Genomic DNA, 19,921 nt, shown 5'->3' with positions numbered 1-19,921 from the left:
AGCCTGGGAGGTTTTATTGACACAAAAGCAATTTTCCAAGAGTAAATACTGATGAAAGGAGCCCGAGTATTAAAGTAATTTTAAAATCTTGAAAATCAAATCAGATACCATCAGCATTTGAGAAAAATGGGTGACTTCTGAGCTAGTTCAAAGAGAGCTAGGCAGAATATGCATTTTAGAAAAAAAATTTATTTAGAATCTGTTGCTCTTAAATTACAAAAGTTAAAAAGAGCACGCAGTGCACTGACATATCACCGATTACTTCTAAAGCTGTTTTAAGACATAAGGTGGTTTCTTCCAGAGAACACAACTCAACATGATCCAAACTCAACTATCCATTTCTCGTACTTCTCAATGTCCGCAGCAGAAACAGATTTAGAAACTTTCTTCAAAGCTATTTCAAAGTCTTCCATAGTTGTTGGCATGTGCATTTCATCTCGAGGAAGATTTCTGATTTCTTCTGGTGTCAAGCCTTCAATACGCCTCCTCATAGCCATCAATGATGCATCTCTGGTCAGGAGGGTGAGAAAATAAAATCATTACTCAATGCAGGATGAGTGAGGTGAGTTCAGTTGTTTGAAAGGCTCAACACAGCATTCCAGTTAAGCTGCTGCATTCAAAAAGATTCAATCAAGAACTTTAAACTTTTATGGGAATATCTCCAAGTGCTTGTACAAGCTACAATACCATGTTATCCATATTTTTCAAACATGGCATTATCCTCACTGGATATCTGAAGAGCTACTATTCATAGGCTAGGCAAAAGAGGTAAAGACAAACTGACTGAGGTAAAGACAAGCTGATGTCACTGCTTGCCTATGATGCAGCTGCTGTTTACAGTATTTCTAAATAGGAACAAGGCAATAACAATTCCACTCCTCCTAGATATAGAAGGAGTAGCTGGAGTGTTTTGAATGCTTCCTGGTTTAACAGGAATCCCACTTCAAAGATGGGGAAGTCAACAGTATCTACCTCCAACCTCTACACTCAAAAGCTAAATGTTAAATAACAAAATCTGTTCTGTCTGTAGCTCCTCAAACTTCAGGCCCTAATGAGCACTAAGCACTTTTACAAGTGTGTCATTTTCTTTAGCGTTAGGTTTGACTAAATTTAGATTTCCAGCAGTAACTCTGGTGGCAGCAGGTGATGAGCTAGTGAGGCGATAATTAGGTAACACTGGAAGGCTGAAGTTCCTGCCAATTCATTGTTACAGATCTAATAATAACAAGAAAACACTGCTAATCTAACAGTATAAAAGATGGAACTGTAATCTTTGTGATATCACAATAGTATATTGTGTCATGTAAGAAGGTGAGAATCCAAAGAGACAAAAACTTAAACCTTGTCTTCCAGAAGGACTTAGAAAAATGGTTTGAGCATGTTCTGTTTCAGCACCATCCCCTCCCGCTAAAGGAAACCATAACTGTCAGACTTCAGGAATTTACTAAATAACTCACAGAATCACAGAATATTCAAGCTGGAAGGGACAAGGATCATCAAGGATCATCAAGTCTAGCTCTTAAATGAATGGCCTGTACAGGGATTGAATCCACAACCTTGATATCATTAGCACCATGCTCTGACCAGCTGAGCTCATCTCAGTGTTAATTAATAAATTAAAATCTCTTAATACAGGAACTAAAATTTCAGAACAACCAAAAGATTGTCTCGTTGAACTCCATCTCAGCCAAGTATCACCACCCTTCACTACTACAACATCATTTGTAAACCATAATGTACTGTTCCACAATGGGGCGAGGGGACATTCCATCTAATTTGCTTGCAGACAGCAGTTAAAAAAACCAGAAAGTCCAGCAAAAACAATCCAGCCAACCAGCAACAAGCCCATCATACACCTTAACACACTGATAGAACAGAAGTGCAGCTGCTACCACTTCTTTTGTGAAGTCATTTTATGGACAGTCATTCCAAACTGAACCTCTGGCGCTTTCTCAAATGTACTCTTGGTGCCTGAAGAAGCATCAAAACCTTATTCAAAAAAAAGGCAGCCACCCACTGCCAGACACAGCAGGGACCAGTTCTGTTCTAAAGGCCTTTCAACACTGACAGTCCACCCAAAACAACCATCCAAAGTTAGTTCATACTCACATCTAATCTGCAATTTGGGTGCATTTTGTATTTCCTGGATTTTAAAATGAAGGTTCACCTTCATTTCCCCCTGGTTATATGCTGACTGCTACCAACTGTAGTGTTACCTCTGACTGGTTTTCACTCTGGCTCAGCAAACTTTGGACTTCACCTCAAATTCTTTAAGATAGGAGGGTAATTTCAGTAAACCAGAGCTCTTGGTTTGTGTCACTAGGAAGGACTGACAGGGTATACAAGTTTGAACTTTACCCTGCTTCTATCCTAAGAGCCTGAACCATAATAAAGCACTTTAAAATCATCCACATATTTTTGTCTCAATGGAAATGAAACAATCATATCCAAGAGCTATTGTTCCTGACACCATGAACAAAGTGTAAATACACAGTAATATGAGTACTTTCTTAGTGATTTCAAACTATGTACATCCAAATCTCAGTTCATCTGGATTTCTGCTTGCTGCCATCTCAGTCATCACTTCAGAGATGACCACAAATAGAAGATTCAGATGTTTCTTTGTGGTTTTTTTTTTTCTGTTTGCCTTTTTTTAAATAGTATTTGTACAAAGGGGCTTTGGTTAAAAAAAACATCAAAATTAATTATGCACAAATACATACACACAAATTTCACTGAAAAACATTACAAGTATTTTCATTTCTAAAATAATTGTATTGATATTCAGTATAAAATGAATTACAAACAACAAACACTGAACAGACTGGAGGAGACAAACTGCAGCTAAAATGCACAAAGCAGCAGACAAAATAAATTCTCTTTCATATAACATAAACCTATTAGCACAAACTCCTTTCAAAGCAGAACCAAAGATCAAAAGAACACCAGAAATTCACCTCACAAATCTACAAAATGAAACAAATCTCCACAACACAGATTCAGAGCAACTAACATACCATTATTTTCCCAGACACTGCGCAAGGTTCACTCAGGAAATTCTACTGAGGCTCCAAACTTTTAGCTCAGCCTGCAGTGGCCCTGCTGACAGAGCCTTGGTGGCAGCTTTGTGTACAAGCTTTGCTTTCATCCCTGTGGCACAGCACATTCCTCTCAGCTGTGCTGACACTGTCTGCAGAGCCGCGTTTACAATCTAGGCAAGAAACGGAGCCGCGTTGGAGGGAGCAGCCAGAGGTGCTTTTACTCTAGCTCTCTCACCCTGCCCAAAGCCCACACAGGTTGGGCTGGAGCAGCTGGGAGCTCAAGCTTTGCCCTGCCACACTTCAGTGCTACCTCCAAAGCCTGAAAGCAGCTTTAGACAGGTGCTCCAACAGCATCTAAGCAGCTTCAGTTCTCTGTCCCCTACTGCACGTCTCACAGCTTGCCACTGCCACAGCTGAGCCAGTGCAAGTCTTTGATGTAAACAGGACAGCTGACACTCATCTCTTAACAGATCAGTCCTCTCCTTCCCTTCCCTTCTATTTTCTTTGAAAAATTGGAAAGAATTAGAAGATATTTTTAGTCAATTATTTCAGGAATCTAGGCTAGAGAACTGGCCCACAAACAACCGTATGCCAACAGTACTGAGGAGACAGGGAAATGAAGGAGGTAGCAGAAAACTTTAGTCAGTCTCATCACAAAACCAATGTTCTGGGTACACTGCTCTTGTACCATCACACAAGACTGTACACCTTTTCCATATTATGAAAGAAGAAAATTCCATGGTTTTACTTTAGTTATTCCAACCTATATCACTGTTGTCTCTCACATGGATTTCTGCAGCAATCATATAGCCCAAGCAGAATGACTGCAACTCCACAAATTAACCATCCTCTGGATAATCCTCATGCATGGAATTTAGTCTACATGAAGGAAGGTGGAATTTTACCTAAATCACAGTTTACTAGATTACTAGGTTGCAACTACTCTCCAAATGGAAATTTAGGTACATATTAATGCAGTATTTCACCCTTTAGCCATACATAAAAGACAAGTTACAGTCTATTTTTATCCAATAACTTTAATCATGTAAACTGGCCACATTATGAACAGTTTTCCCAAAGTTTACAGCAGTAGTAACACAAATAATGCAATGTCAGCTTACCTGCATACATTGGTAATGTCTGCACCTGAATAACCCTCCATCTTCTCAGCTATGTTTGCAAGGTCAACATCATCAGCCAGTTCCAGCTCTCGCAGATTTATTTTGAGGAGTTCCTCTCTACCTTTGGCTAATCAGAGAAAAGAAAATTGAGTCTCTACAATTTCCTTTCTGAAGATAAACAATAAATTGAAGGAGGATAAGAGGGAAGAATGAGAAAAAGGATGCTGTACTTGCTACAAGGGTAAATGTTTGTGTTTAGATTTAAACTGGTCCTCAATCCATAAGTGAATTTGCATACATGTATCAATTAGGTTTTTAAACCAAGTGATCAAAACTGAAGGAATGTCGATGAGGTTTAGATTTTAGAATTTTTAACCACTCCTCTCCCCAGTTCTTCATACCTGATGGTAAAGGAATGTAAATTCTCTTTTCTAGTCTCCGTCTTAGGGCTTCATCAATATCCCAAGGAAAATTAGTAGCAGCAAGTACCATGACCATCTTAGAAGGATCATCATTTTCAGTAGCCCCCCCAACACCTGCAGTCCAGAATAGAGGAGATAAAATATACATGTTTATTGAAATTTCATGTACAGAGAAAACACTTCTGCAGTACTAAAGCAGAACTGTACTCTACTGCACTCTAATGAGCCCAAGCATAACAGAATCATCAAGCGCAACAGTTTGCTTTTCCATCTCTGTGAGAGCCTGCAAGCATGAATGGAAGCCTGGTTTGAGCAGCAGCAGGGGCACAGGGCACTGCTCAGACCAGGAAGTTCCTCCCTATCATGGCCAGAATGGTTTTACAGCAGAGTTGTTTGTTTGTACTTCTGCCACAAGAGTGGGTCAATTTTCACACCAACATCTTGTAGCAGCCAGTGAGGAAAGAAAGCAACGACCAACACCAAAACCAACATTCCCCACAGTATTCACCAACAGCCACACCAAGGCAGCATGACTCCCCTACAAGGTGCCTTCATTTCTGAAGTCAGGCCAATGGTTTTATATGTACAGGTGGACTGTGCAAACTGCTGAAGTGAATGTTTAAATTTGGTGGACTAAATCACAACTTCTTAGAGACAGATAGAACATCTCAGTTTATAAACACTGTGGATCTGTTACAAGGGGAAGAAGGTAATTTTGTTTAAGTTGCTACTCTCTGTATCTACTGCTTTTGCTTAGAACAACAGGATTGGGCTGTGGGATAGCTGCTGTACCTAGCCCGCCTGAGAGTCTGCATATAAAACACAATTTATTAATGCCTAAGTAAAAGGATTGAAATAGTTCTTACTAATAAAATCAGATTATGTACATACTTGATATGAGAACAGTATTAGAGCTCTGCTGCTCTTTAAAGACAAAAATAAAAGGGTACGAACATCAGAGAAGGAGAAATAAATATGCAAATCTTCTGACTCATGGAATTCTATCACAAAGCAGACCATAGATTAGCACTTCTCAGTAGTTCCTCTCCTTCTCTCTGCTCCCCAGAATATAAAATGCAGGCTCTCTGTAGCAACTCTGCATTGCTACCTACTTTTGAGCTTCATTGATTTCTGAAATTTTAGCCACATATTTGTAGTGAAATCAGTGTTTTAAAATGAAAACTCTCCCAACCACTTCTATAAAACAGAAGATCTTCACTCGTTATTTATATTTTTAGGAGAAAAAGAGATCCCAAAGAAATGAAATGTAATGCTGCTTTTGAAGTTTAAATAAAAATAGGTAACAGCTCTTTTGAAGCACTTTTTCTTAATTTGGAAGAAGTGAGTGATATGCCAGGCAAATACTGACAGAAGCAGGTTCTTTTTCTGCTACTCTTCTGAAATCTTGTATTTTTCACTGAATCTTCCTCATTCTGAGTCACCAATACAAGACCATAGTTCAGAGGCCAAAAGATCGTTAAATGATGTCACTTGTGGCTGTTAATCCCAATTTCATGTACAGCTTTTGAAAAACTGCCTCTGAAGAAAGAAGTTTTCTCTTTTTTTGGGTTTTTTTTTTTGTTTTTTTTTGTTTTTTGGTTTTTTTTTGGTTTTTTTGTCCCTCAAGTTTCCTGCAGTCCAGCAGTTCCCAGTGACCAGGTTATTTACCATCCATCTGAACTAGCAGCTCTGCCTTCACACGTCGGCTGGCTTCATGCTCCTCCGAAGTTCCCCTGCGGCTACAGATGGAGTCTATCTCATCAATAAATATGGTTGTTGGGGCATAAAATCGAGCCTGGAGAAAGCAAAAGATAAAGCACAAGCTGAAATAGCAGTTCACTCCCATTTAAGAAGTTGCAGCATATTCAGAGCTGAGTAATGATGTATTTTCCCCAAGTATCAAACAATCCCCACCATTCCCTCTCAGACCCCAGCCCTCAGGTACAGAGCAGCTGTGCATTCATTCAGAGCCTTTGAAAAGAAGGGCTTTTGGCAAAGTCTTGTAGTTGTTAAAGCTAAAAACTAACATTTCATAAGCCATAGGCTGTTTCCCACATTAGGAGTAACCTTTTAAACTGTCAAAGTCATCACAGATTACTTGAATAGTATTTCAGTTAAAGCCAGGATGAATGTTAATCTGGAACATCAGGACATGGAGCCTGTCCAAGTGACAGGTCAACTGCAAAATACCTGACCTTTTTGAAAACAAGAGCATTTAAAGACAAGGATCCAGGATAATAAAAGCTATTGCATTAGAGCAGTTGAGATGCTGTTCATTGTGTTACCTGCATTTTTGACCAGTCACATTAAATGAGCTGGTATCCTGCCTAACAAATTATAATGTAAAAGATCTTTTATTTCTTGCCTTTTCTGACTACTGTAATTTTAACTCTGCTGTCTCCTTCAGTACTGGGCACCCTAGCAAACACTGCACACATACCTGGTAACATATGGGAAAAAAAGACAACTATTTTCTGAGTATTATTTCAAGTATTATGTGCTCCGAAGCCAACTACAGTTGGAAGGCCACTTCTTTTAACCACAAACAAAAAACCACCCACAAAAACAACAAAGCACACAACCTAAATAGGTTCTCACCCAGAAAGCAATTAATTCCATCCCTAAATTTCCATTATGTGTGTTCTGCAGCACTCACCAGCTTATAGTGAGCTACCTCTAATGTAGCAAGCTAACCCTGAAAATAAAAGACTACTTATTTTTCAGCTTTTATAAATCCATTTAGGAATAATCTTGAAATGCAAATGGGAAAATCAGAAATGCCCCCAAGCATTCCCAGCTTGGAGAGCTGTTTATATATGCTGTAAGTTTGAAACCTTGGTAAGGTTTCACTGTTCCAAAGGTGAATCTACTTCATTATCTCCCTGTTCATGTTCAGAAACTTAAATCACCATTTCAAACAGCAGACGAACAAGTTTCTCAGATTCTCCTCTGTATTTTGAGGTAAGTGTGGAAGAAGAAACATTGAAAAAAGTTGTCTTGCATTCAGTGGCTACAGCTTTTGCTAGGAGGGTCTTTCCAGTACCAGGAGGACCAACCATCAGCACACCCTATTAAAATAAAAAAGAACCATGTTTAGGACAAGAATCAAACCAGAGAATTTTACAGCTTGTTTAGTGTAATAGTAAACTACTGGATGTAAGTTTTCCCTTGAAAAGTTATTCAGTGGTAAGTAATTAATGTCATTGCTCACTAGCAAACACCAAGCTGAAGACAGCGTGCAGGTATCTGACTGACATCTTTATTTTGTTATTACTTACAATAAATTTTGTAACTCAAACACAAGAGGAATTTATTTAAACTGTGAAACATTTGAAATTTCTTTTTCTGCCAAGATCCAATCTCAAAATCCTACTTATGATCACAGGAGCACATTTTTTCATACCTTCCACGGTCTTCTAATCCCCTTGAAGAACTCTGGCATCCACATTGGTAAAACTACAGCTTCCTTAAGCAGCTTTTTGGCTTCTACTAAATCAGCAATGTCATCCCTGACAAGAAATAGAAAATTGTTTGACAGATTCAGACAGCAGGCAAAAGAATCACTCCACAGCTCAAAAAGCCACACAATTAAACTTATTACACATTGGTTCTCCCATAAACCTAATTCATTTTCCTGAATTATTTATGTTCTAAAGGCAAAAGCCTGTAACAGCTACAACTGGCATCTGCCTGGCAGACTCTGGATGGATGCAAAAGCAAAAAGAAACTGTGAACTACTTCATTAGAGCAACATTGTCAGTATTCAGAGAAAGACAAGCAGAAGAAAGCAGGTTGGTTAAACTTAGGCTAACTACCAATTATGCTTTCTTGTTTTGCTGAGAGGTTGGATGTCCCTGAAACTTAAATACCATCTTTCATTGTTACAAGAACAACTTGCTGAAGATGGAGCAGAATTAAACATGATTTTTAGAATTATTTTTCAGAGTTACAAAAGTATGAATTCTTAGATACCTTATAGGCTGGTCTTATTTCCTTGAAAATAACTTCCAGGGCATTCCTCCCATCAGCATGTGCCCAAGTAACATTTTGGTTTCAAAACACATCTATATGAAGAACTAGTTTAAAATCTGAAGTAGTAACTTAAGATTCAGTATAAAAACTGAAACATATATTTAAATATTAAACTGAAATACAAGGCAGTTGCATGCACACAAAGTGTTTTGTGGGACTGTTGGATTTTTTTTAAAGCCTACTTTATTTGCCAGAAGAATTTTGCCCATTTAATCCTCCTAAGCTTGGAAACATTTGGAACAGAAAGCAACCTTTATATAAGGTTTATATAAGGTTTAATATTTAACACATTTATGCACTGGCACTGGTACTGGCACAGGGTTATATTTTATACTAGTGGCCACATTACATCCAGCAACATTTCAAAGGGTTCCTATATTGACATAACTTATTGTTAATCAGTTTTCTGTCTTGATATGCCCCAGAGTAGCAAAACAGATTTCAAATAAAGATACTCTTTTTCAGTGTAAAAGTTTCTAATTTCTGTCAGTGTATCTCAAAAATTGATTTAGGACTCTCAGAAAATTTTGAGAAGCTTTGTATGGCCAAGTTGGACAAGACTTTAGGCAACCTGATTTAGAGAAAGATGTCCCTGCCATGGCAGGGGACTGCTTTAGCAGATCTTTAAAGGTCCATCCAGCCCAAACTATTATATGAATATATGTGGGGAAAAAATTTTTTTTGAGTTCTAGAAGTATTCAGCTACATAAAAAGTTTAATTGCCTGTTTAAATGCAATAAGGAAAACCTGTATGTACCTTTTTATATGTAAGTATCTGTTAAAATACTTAATTCTTGTCATATCACATGAGAGGAAACAGAAACAGCTCAAGAGATTAGCAGCAGTACTCAAACTTACCATCTGATGTTGGGATTCTGAGAAATGATATCTCTTTCCAAAGCTTCTACTAAATCTTTGTCATATCCAGTACTATCAAATTTCTTTGGTTCAGACTCTGAAATCTCAGATGTGGATTTGCTCTACATATAAAGGATATAACAATGTAAATACATAACAAAGGTCATGCCACTAATGAATTTTTACCCTAAGTCCACAACAGCATCGTATTTTTAGAAGGTGGCAACATAAACCAGGATGAAAATTATGAAGCATCTGTACTACAGCTGCAGTGCAGGATGGATCTGTGTGTTTCACCCAGATTTCTGTACTGCCCTGGTTCCATTTCCTTCTCCCCAAAGCCAGCATGTTGTACTGATGCAGTTTCTTTGTTTTGGTACCTCATCAAAACTCCATACACCTATCCCAGTGTAACAGTTTCTGCCTTTCCTCCCACAGAAATCTGAAACTATCTGAGACACAGTAAGGGAAAATTATGTGTAAGACCGGACCATACTGTCGCACTGAGAGTATCTCAAATTCTCAAAGTGTCACAAATATGCCATGTATGTGGGACACAAAAAAATAAAAATTAAGCATGATTTCCACATGTAGAATGAGCAATGGTGAGACCACAGGGGTAAAACCAGAGCTAATTAACTGATACAGAAGCATGGACATGAACAGCAGAGAAGCAGCTCTGCAGCAGAGTCAAAGCAAAGAAGCTACATAGTTGAAAGGGCTCAAACAGCAGAGACCATGCAACTGAAAGGAAATAAAGTTCACTAGACATACCCTGGTTTTACACATTTAACAGCAAGCACTGGTGATGACAGAACAACTGTAAAAGAGAAAAAGAGACCTATCCTGTCTCTCTGTGGATATATTTGATGGGGAGAGGATTATCACTCAGAGGCAATCTAATTTAGCTCCTAATAGAGGTAGTAGTTCACCCAGCTAAACAATTCCACCCTTGTAGACTATATTTTTTCCACAGGCCATGCACCTTGCCACAGCTTAAGGCTGCTGAAGCTAACAAACTATTGCATGGATATTTGATTTATTTAGACGCTGGAAAGCAATGAATCTGCTGTTTCCTGTATGGTCTCTTACTTGGTCATCTGCTAAATTTATGGTGACCAGAGCACAAAAATTAAAGCACTCTGCCAAGAACAGATCATAGTTCAAGTATACTGGGGGTTTGTTCATTTACAACTGAAGACAGTATGGAGTGAGCAATGTATCTCAAAAGAAAAAAAAAATAAATAGAAGGCAAGAGTCTCATTTAGAGATTAAGTTAATCTTGATATGCTTTGGAAGAGGCAAATCAATCTTGGCTTAAATTATACTCAAAGCAATTATGCCACAAAGACATTCCATGCGAATGAGCTCCACCAGGCTCTATTTCAGAAATTCAGTGATACCATTTCAAACAACTGCCTTCAAGCTGCAGTAAACGTGTCACAGAACCACAGAATGGGTCAGGCTGGAAGAGACTGCAGCGGGTCATCTGGTCCAACCTCCCTCCTCAAAGAGCATCATCCCAGAGCACATGGCACAGGATTGTGTCTAGACAGTTCCTAGTATCCCCAGTGAGGGAGCCTCCACAACCCCTCTGGACAACCTGTTCCAGCGTGTGGTTACCCACACAGTAAAAAAGTGCTTTCTCATGTTCAGGCAGAACTTCCAGTTCCTGCCTGTTGCCTCTTGTCCTGTTGCTTGGCACCACCAAGTAGAGCCTGGAAATACCCTCTTGGCACCCACCTTCAGATACATTTACCAGATCCCAACTTCCCAGAGCAATTGCTTGTTTTTAATTAATCCATAACCAGCACTGTGCACAAAGAAAAGACACCTTACAAGGTGAGATTCAAATCAGCACACTGACGTAAACAGAAGAAACATTTTATAGGCATTTTACAATACAGTCAGTAGTAAGAAAGCACAACTGAGCTTCTCAACTCCACAAAGTTAATTTTCAAGCTTACCTTTTCCTCTTTTCCTTTGTTTTGCTGGTCCTTTTTCTCCCGGCTGCGGACTGCCTTCCCTTTATCGCTGGGGTTGCGAGAGGACGGGCGGTGGGAGCCCCTGGCAGCTGCACTCGCGCGGTTGCTGTGCCCTCTGCAGTCACTGCACGGAGCCGACTGACGCTTCCTGGGCCCAGGCGAAGCTCTGGTTAGTTGTAACATATGCAAAAGCCTCAGTGTAAAGCCACTGGTGAGCACCACATAACCAAATCAACTGGCTACAAACTGAAAAGCCACATGGCTCAAGATAAAAATCTGTATGTCAGAAACAAGACAGGTATTTTTAGATAGTGAAAATCCATTTTCCTTGTCCCACAAGCTCAGGGTTCACCTTATTAAAACAAGTGCCTTGCTTTGCAGATCTCATCAGTAGAAGTGATATGGAGATTAAAAAACATTAACCAGCAAACAATAATTTGACAATACAGCTAAAGTAATCTAACAACCACTTTCTGTCAAAATGCACAGTTCTGTGTCTGCTTTGCACATACACTTGTCTCCTCCTTCATGCTACCAGTGGCATGCGTTAGAACTTCTAGTGAACCGAGTCAGATAGCTACTCACAAAAAAAGGCAAAAAAAACCAAACAGAAACCACTAGACACACAGAATAATCTCTTCAGCATCTTGAACCAGCTAATTAACACCAACAGAGAAAAAAGTGAAATAAAAACTCAAAACCAAAAAACTCAGGGAACAGTGTGAGGGGGGAAGAACCTTAACATTAGTCAGGACTATGTAAGATAAAACCCTCAGAACATCCACCTGACACCTCCTTCACCACAAATGGTGTCAAGCTACTGGTGCAAGTGTTACACACCTAAGCTCAAGAGCAAGAATTACACCACAACAGGCTGAAGTCCAAGCACACTTTGTCCTGATAAATATTAATTTAGGTCTCCAGGTTTCCTCTTACCTACGTTCAGCAGGTACTGGCAAAGACCAGACTTCTGCATCATGAGCTGGTAATTCTTGTTGTGAGGCTTTCAATGGAGTATTGTCTAGTTTAAAACTCTCCAGTGTTTTCATTATATCTTTCACATGCTTAGCTTCCACACTTATCTCCTGCCAAACCTGATTTTAAAAAAAAAAAAGGTAGATTAAGCACATTGGAAATAAGTTTGTAACAGTCCTCTGTTCAAGCCCATGAAATGCCTGGATGGATTCCACAGGGTTTAATGAGCTACCTAATTCTACTTCAATAAACAAGAATTATGGACATTAGATATTAAGGAGGTTTTTCTGCCTTCCTCAGCACATTTAAAGAACAAACAAAGAGATTTTGGATTTAATATCAAAGAGACTTTTGACAAATTTTGCAGATTAAGTAGGTATGACAGAACCTAACAGACTGAATATCAATCAAAAGTATCAACCTAATAGGCAGAATATCAATGAAAAGAAAAGAGAGTTTTTGTTGAGGACAAATTATCAGCTTGCTGTTAAGGACCTTAGTCCCACTAAAACATTGAGGGAAATAAGACCCTAAAGATACCAGGCTAAAAAACTTGAGCACAGCAGGGGTACTCATCAGCATAGCTGTCAGGACAGACAGTGCACAGAGCCATGTTCCACTGACTGTTCTGCCACTGTCAGACAAAGAAGTCATTAAGATGACTTAAACAAGTCTATATAACAAAAAAGAAGCCTATATATAACAACACTAGTATATGAGAGAATGGGGTAAGTATTTTTACATTTTTGTTTGCAGTAAGATAGGCAATTCTTGCTACTTCAATGCTTTTCCCTCAAAATGTGCCAGAAAAGTGCTATTTACCTGCTGCCATTTCTGTTGCAGATAGGTATCTCTCACAGAGTACAGATACTTATTCATTTGGTCGAGAACTCCCTGGTAGTAGACCATGGCAGAGTCGTAATTTCCCAGTAAGGCATATTCACGGGCCAACTTCACATTCTCAATGATCATAACAAGGCTCATGTTCAACATGAAGCTGAAAAAAAATAGGAAATATTAAAGAAGTAAAAAACCAACTGAGGACTGAAACATTTTTTTGCAAGTATTTTCATGTGCTTATTACCTCATGTGGCATATCAAAACTTAGAAGCTGAGAAAAAAGTGGTTACAAAAAAAAAGGCCTAAAAGGAATGCTATACACATAAAAAGATAATTGACATTCTATTAGTAGAAATTAAGCTTTTCATGTCACAGCTTTGTTTTTTGTCATGAAGATTCTGTCAAAAAGCCCATGTAAGATGTGCAGACTTAAATGCATTATTACAAGTCACAGTTGCATACTCTCCTTACCCCTTTATTCCACTGTAAGGTAAACTAGTATTTTACTGTGTCTGGCCTGTCTTGTGTGGTTTAAAAAAAAATACCAATCAAGCAGTAAATCAAAGCCCTTCCTCCTAATGCATTATGTTTCGTTAATGTTTTTTTGCCTTAACATTTTGTGCATGTGAGTTTTAATAGTCTGATTTTGCCTTGTGAAAAACACTATTCTTCTATTGGCTTGATTTTACAATTCTGCATTTTTATTAAATGTTTCTCTGAACAAATATCCACCTTCCATGCCCAGCTTGCACCTTCCTATCACCTTCCTTCTTACACCTACAAAGAAATCCCTGAAAAGCATCAAGGCTGTTTAAGTTATAACTGAAAGGGAAGCAAAAGCCACAATCAAACATTTAGTGTGCAACCACCCATTTTATTTAACACACTGTTCAAACCATGCTGTTTTTCCCCTGTCGGTGGTGCTTGTTTGTGTTTTTTTGGAGCAAACATCATAGACTGTGACTACTTCCACTTTGCAGCCCCAACAGAATCTGCACTTTTAGATTAGAATAGTACAGAAATATTATTTATACAAGTATAGTGTAAGCAGAAGCAGACTCATTCTTTACAGTGCCACTGTCCATGGAACAGTTGTCCCACATTATTGTGTCTTACATACCCCAGACCCTTCTTCTCTAATGCACTCATGCTGTCTCTGCTTTTCTTGTCTCTTACACACCAAGCATTTCCCCACTCTCCTCATAATTTCCTAACCAGGCACAGAAAACATTAAAATCAGCAAAAAAACACGCCTGCAAGAGAGTCATCCTGCTCTCATTTTGGTACCTGTACCCAGTGCCAGGAAGAAGCAACTGCAGACAAGCAACTCCAGCTAAGCCCTGGGATGAAGCATACTTGATACAGATCAACTATTTAAAGAATGTAAGAGGCACTAAACTCACATGCGCAATGAACAGACTTAGGGATGAATATATTTCAGGACCAGGTCAGGGTCAAGATTGGACACATTATCAGAGGTTTCAGAAGCCACTCTTTGCACACACCTGCCAACATACTGCTAAAATGTGAGCTCTCCACTGTAAAGAGGGGCTTCTAAGTACAAATCAAACATTTTAGAGCTTTCACTTCTTTTTCTGTCCCCTTCCCAAGTAGTTTCACACACAGAAACATAGCTCAGGCATTCCTGAGCCACCATCCCCTCCTTTATTTGCTTCCTTCCTCTTCCTTCCCCAGCTTCCATTACAGTAAATAGCTTCTGTCAAAATTTTCAGTCCAGAGCAGCAAAACTGACAGCAGCAGAGCTGAAGAGGGGCCTCTGAGAGCCCCCAGCCATCCCTGCAGAGGGACCCGTGGGGTGAGAGGGAACCTGCTATCACAGAACCTGCCTGCTGTAATCTCACCCCAGCCAGACACTCGCCCAGCTGGCCGTGATGCCTACAAGCTGATACAGTAAATGTGACCACCAACTACAAAGATTAACGTGTCCCAAGCTAATTAGGCTTTGGAGACACAGTTTGGCTCGGGAGTTTTGTTGGTTTTAACCTCAGGAGAAAGAGCCTGAAGATGTTTGCCAACTGTTGTATGGATCATCACACAGATGTTAAAGTTTTCCCTGCTGCATTTTGGAGCGAGCTTTTCCACTCCTGCTCATCCTACCAGATACACCTGTTTGCCTGTGCTGAGAACTCAAACCGATGACTAACACTGCTGAAATCACAAGTTGAGCAAGATGCTAATAGACATTTTAAAAATCAAGTAATAGCAAGTTACTAAAACCAAACTAGACTTTTAAATACAGAGGGAAGTCATAGGTAACTTTTTTCACTGAATGCTGTAGGAGCAATCCAAGCAGAACAGCAACTTTATACGTACAGATAAAGAATAAAAAAGTTTATATAAGAATAGTTTTCATCTGGAAATGTGAAAGTAACTAGAATTAGGAAAAAAATAACAACAAAACTAAAGAGGCTAAGTCAGAAAGCTTGGGACCAAAAGGATAGCACTGCACATAATGGAAGAGTCAAGGACATTTTCAGGTTAGAAAGGGCAGAGAACGTAACGACAGGCAGTAGAAACAAAAGTAAGCAGACTAAACTAGCAACTTGTGGGAAGAAAAAAAAGAAAAAAGAAGGTGCTCACTCAAGCTTATAGTGCTATAGGAATCTACCTGTGTCATTAGTACTATTGAAAATGCAAGATAATTTGGTTTAAACTAGAAAACCAATTTAATTTGTTGCTTCATCTTGACTCATAAGAGCAAAAGAGCTTGAAGTGGCTTCCAAACACAAGGCTCTTGAGTACAAGAGAGGCAGAAAAAGCTGCTGGCTCTGCTTATGTCTGGCCATGCCACTGCTGCTGCCACAACTTCAGGCAGTGTCAGGTCTGATACGCTAATGAGAGTCCATGGGTCTGCTGCACTTGTAAGTGAAGATGGTGAAGCAGCTCTAAGGAGGAAAAAGAAGAGTTAGAGTACTAGTCTGAAAGCAGACTGAAGTTTGTGGCAGAAGGTGACAATACACTGGGGCAGCTCAGCAGGGTGGAGGACATGGGAGAGGCATGACTACACACGAATCCAGAGTTAAACCAGAACTGAAGGGATTAAAACTCTCACAAAACTAATCCTGCACTACTTAATAATCTTTAAAGTATTTACAAATACTTAGCAGTATCACACGTGTTTACAAATACTTGGTGCTATCACGTAACAGGATGTCAAAGCAGCACTTATCAGCCACAACCTTCCCATGAATCATGACCAGTGAAGTTATCTATGTTCCAACAGCCACTGAAACAGAGAAGAGCTCATAAAGTTTACAGTGAACAGGATATAAGGAAAATAACCTAAGCACTTTGTCTTGCAAGTTTAATTCTTCACTGTGTACAAACACACAGACTTCACAAGAATAATCGCTCTTCACACCAGCTGTGGGTATATAAGGTTCCCTGAAATTAACCCACCTCTAGTTACAAAATACATTTTATCATTTGCTCCAAGGACCTAAAATATTTCTAGAGTATAGAACAGCCAAGTCCAGCAAGGGTTGAACCTAACAAGAGTTCAAGATCTCTTCGGCTTTGTTAGATGGAAAGTAACAAAAAGTTCGAGATCCCTACAGCTTGTGAGAATAAGGTTTTGGAACTTATTTTTGTATTTCATTTGAAAGATACCAGCCATTTTTAAGAACCACTATAACCATTATCAAGAAAACCCTGGGGACACTTCACGTTTTCCATAATAACTTCAAGAAATCATCAGTGGAAATGACTGTAAGTAATTTCTGCTCACAGTAACACGTCAGAATCCAGGAACATTGCACCAATCTTGTAACACAAAGTCCCCCAAACTTTAAAAAATAAAATAAGAGATTGACTGATAGTGTGTCAATTACCGTGGTGGACCTGCTGACTGGAAGGCACGAACCATACATGGAAAATACTTTCAAGGAGTTCTTCGCTCCAACCTTAATGTGTGCACTAAGCCAGAGCCTGAATTTTGGCAGAGCGCACATGTTTCCATTATTTCATCCTGCTATACAGGCTCTGACATCAAAGCAACCCTGTAATATTTGCAAAGTTCTCTTGGCAAGCCCGATGAGAAAAAAACACCCCAAAGTAACAGCTTTCAGGAATCAGTTTTTACTGATGACACAATGGCCCGCATCACCTCTGAGATCCCTTCCACCTTTAATACTCTTTGTCATAACATCCATGGCATGCAACATTTGGTATCAACAAGTGACTGTGCTGATTCCTTGGGAAGGAGAGCTGCCAGACTTACTGGATACTAAACAAAATGGTTCTCACCCAGTTGCTGTATTTAACAATAACGGTTGGCAGAACAACAACTACCAGCAGCCACAAACATAAGCGTGGCTGGCTGGCAGTTTGCGGAAAACAAAAAACATTACAAAAATCAATCAACAGGTAGAGACACATGGGCGGCATGTGATTTTATGTTTTCCAGGCTAAACCTTTCAGAAGGCTTTACTAAACAGGCTTCTCCCCACTTCATGGGGGCTGGCATTCTTTTTGACGATCAGTGTTAAATTAACAAATTTCTCTGGCAGTTTAGAGAGGTCTGCGGCTGAATAGATATTTGAAATCGCTGCCTGCGATTTCAGCTCCACAGAGAGCTTCTCTCTCTCTGAGAGAAAACTTGCATCATCGCAGATTACTGCACATTAACAGAAAACTCCCAAACAACACAGCAGGTGGAGGGTGAAGGGAGACACAGGAAGCAGAGCTCCGTGCCCGGGCCAGTGCCAGCAGCCACCGGAGCCCAGCCGGGCGGGTTGCGGGGCCGGGAGGGCCGGCCGCACCTGCGGGCAGCGGCAGCCCCCGACGGCGCCGAGCACGTGTGAGCCACAGCTCCGGCACAACGAGCTCCGTGCTCACGGCTGTGGCGACAGCAACCCCCGTGGCCCCTGGCCCTCCGGCCGCGGGGCAGAGCAGCCGGAGCCCGCCCGTGCCCAGGAACTCTCGGGGTGGCCCCGCCACACGGGGCGCGCCTGCCGCCCCCCGTCCCGGACCCGCCTGTCCCTGCGGCCCGGCCGGAGCCCACGGGCCCGTCCCGCTCACTTACTCCTCTCCGGAGCTCGCACCCGCGGCGGCGACAGCAGCTCACGGCGGCAGCAGCCACGACCCCTCCAGTTCTTCCGCCCCCTTCCTCCCTCAGCGCCGCTGGCCCCGCCCCGGCCCTGCCCGCCGCCTCCTCCCGCCGCCGCCGCCGGCAATTTTTGAAGGCAAATCCGGCTGCGTCACTTCCAGCCTGGTGGGACGGGGGAGAAGGTCCGCGCAGCCGGACCGACAAAGAGTTGGTGTCTCTTTGAGCGTTATGCCTAAAAGCGAAGAGCTGGTTTGGTTTTAAATATCAACAGCGGGGGAAAAAAAAAAATTAACAAGGCAGCTAGAAAAGAGCAACTGCATTGGCCGGGAATCGAACCCGGGCCTCCCGCGTGGCAGGCGAGAATTCTACCACTGAACCACCAATGCTTGTGCGGAAAGCCTCCTTTACCTCCGCAACTCGAAGGTGACAAATGCGAATTTCCTTGTCCCACGGTACTCGCCTAGAATTCCGTCCTGATGATCGAGCGCGTTTCATTGGCTATTTCTTTTGCGTAACTCACAAATGTGAATTTTGCCAAGTGAATAGCAAGCACCCACTTTTATCTACGCGTTCTTTGCTTGTGACTTGTCTGCACCTCTTCAAGCTTTCACAGATGGTGTCGTTCTGGGGAAGAAAACGCGTCTGAGTGTGCTGAGGAAAACCTGCTGCCGAGCGGAGTCAGACCAGGAAACTGCCCTTAAGTGTCCCTGATGCAGCAGTACCTCGTCACCTGTCTAAATAGACTCAGCTGCTTAGCAACAAATAGGATCTAAAGGTTGGGCACAAGGCAGGAGGTTTATGATAGTCCTTCAGGTGAACTCCAAACCCCCACAGCAGTATGGCATCCTTTAATTAAGTGTATCACATCCATTCTTACTCCTCTTGTTACTCTATTTCTACCCGTTCTTAAACTGGCAGTTTTAGTCTGTCCCTTTAACAAATGTCTATGTTTAAAACAACCATTCCTACATTGCTTCAGCTGTAAAGACACAGAAAGCTGCTGATGAGTTTCTAAAATTTTAAGTGTATCACATCACTTGATTGATGATAGCTGGAGGAATTTTTCTCCCCTTTTTAGGTGGGCTAATGAATAAAGAATGGTGCTGTACTTCCACAACCTCCTCCCCAAGTGTGGAAGGATTAAGATATAACTCAGTCTCTCCAATAACACATTAGTTTCTGCTTTAGCACTTTGAGATGGGCAGGGATTTTCACAAAGACAAATACAGATGAAAGCTGTGATACGTTGCCCTCTTAAGGAACAGCTTCACAGTACATAATGTATACCTAATAAATAATAAAAATAATAATAGTAATTAATAAGATTTACTTATTTTGATGAAAGAGGGAACAGAGGAAACGGAACGGAAAGAGCACCAACAAGTTGAACTCTTGAACATTAACATGTCTCCTTCTGAGAACAGGTTACAAACATGAGGTGACAGCCAAGTACAATAGCATTCCTGCTCTTACACTTGTGCCATTTTATTGTTAAACAGAAGAGCTGCTGCAGCATGAACGGGACTTGTAGAGGAGGGATGTGAAGGAGGAGAGAAAAATAAACACAATTGGGCAACTA

The 19,921-nt window shown here is 40.7% G+C and overlaps 1 protein-coding gene and 1 non-coding gene across 3 annotated transcripts; both read right to left on the bottom strand.

The window, feature by feature from the left end:
* Nucleotides 1-240: 240 nt before the first annotated feature.
* On the bottom strand, nucleotides 241-18,385 carry KATNA1 (katanin catalytic subunit A1). 2 transcript variants are annotated; one of them, XM_054279406.1, is made up of 11 exons: nucleotides 18,319-18,385; nucleotides 13,257-13,431; nucleotides 12,396-12,553; nucleotides 11,442-11,625; nucleotides 9,475-9,596; nucleotides 7,988-8,093; nucleotides 7,494-7,652; nucleotides 6,253-6,379; nucleotides 4,564-4,698; nucleotides 4,163-4,289; nucleotides 241-510 (listed from the first exon to the last, which is right to left on the bottom strand). In XM_054279406.1, exons 2-11 carry the CDS (start codon nucleotides 13,425-13,427, stop codon nucleotides 312-314), a joined length of 1,488 nt encoding a protein of 495 aa, XP_054135381.1. In that variant the 5' UTR covers nucleotides 13,428-13,431; nucleotides 18,319-18,385; the 3' UTR covers nucleotides 241-311. The 2 variants fall into 2 exon arrangements, with proteins under 2 accessions (XP_054135381.1, XP_054135382.1); XM_054279407.1 differs by having other exon boundaries at nucleotides 11,442-11,607.
* Nucleotides 18,386-18,657: 272 nt separating this feature from the next.
* On the bottom strand, nucleotides 18,658-18,728 carry TRNAG-GCC (transfer RNA glycine (anticodon GCC)). The gene has a single exon. It is a non-coding gene; the product is annotated as a tRNA-Gly (tRNA).
* Between the last annotated feature and the right edge of the window lie 1,193 nt (nucleotides 18,729-19,921).

This window comes from Melozone crissalis, unplaced genomic scaffold, assembly GCF_028551555.1.
Source record: "Melozone crissalis strain CALT ecotype California unplaced genomic scaffold, PUWL_Pcris_2 ptg000027l_1, whole genome shotgun sequence".
NCBI lineage: Eukaryota > Metazoa > Chordata > Aves > Passeriformes > Passerellidae > Melozone > Melozone crissalis.
This window is presented reverse-complemented; position numbering and strand designations above follow the sequence as displayed.

Coding starts and splice junctions, on each gene's coding strand:
- KATNA1 (XM_054279406.1), bottom strand. CDS start 13,427: ATGTTGAACATGAGCCTTGTTATGATCATTGAGAATGTGAAGTTGGCC. Junction 9,597..11,441: donor ACAAAGGAAAAGAGGAAAAG/GTAAGCTTGAAA, acceptor CTTTATATGTAG/AGCAAATCCACATCTGAGAT. Junction 4,290..4,563: donor TTACATTCCTTTACCATCAG/GTATGAAGAACT, acceptor TTCTCTGATTAG/CCAAAGGTAGAGAGGAACTC.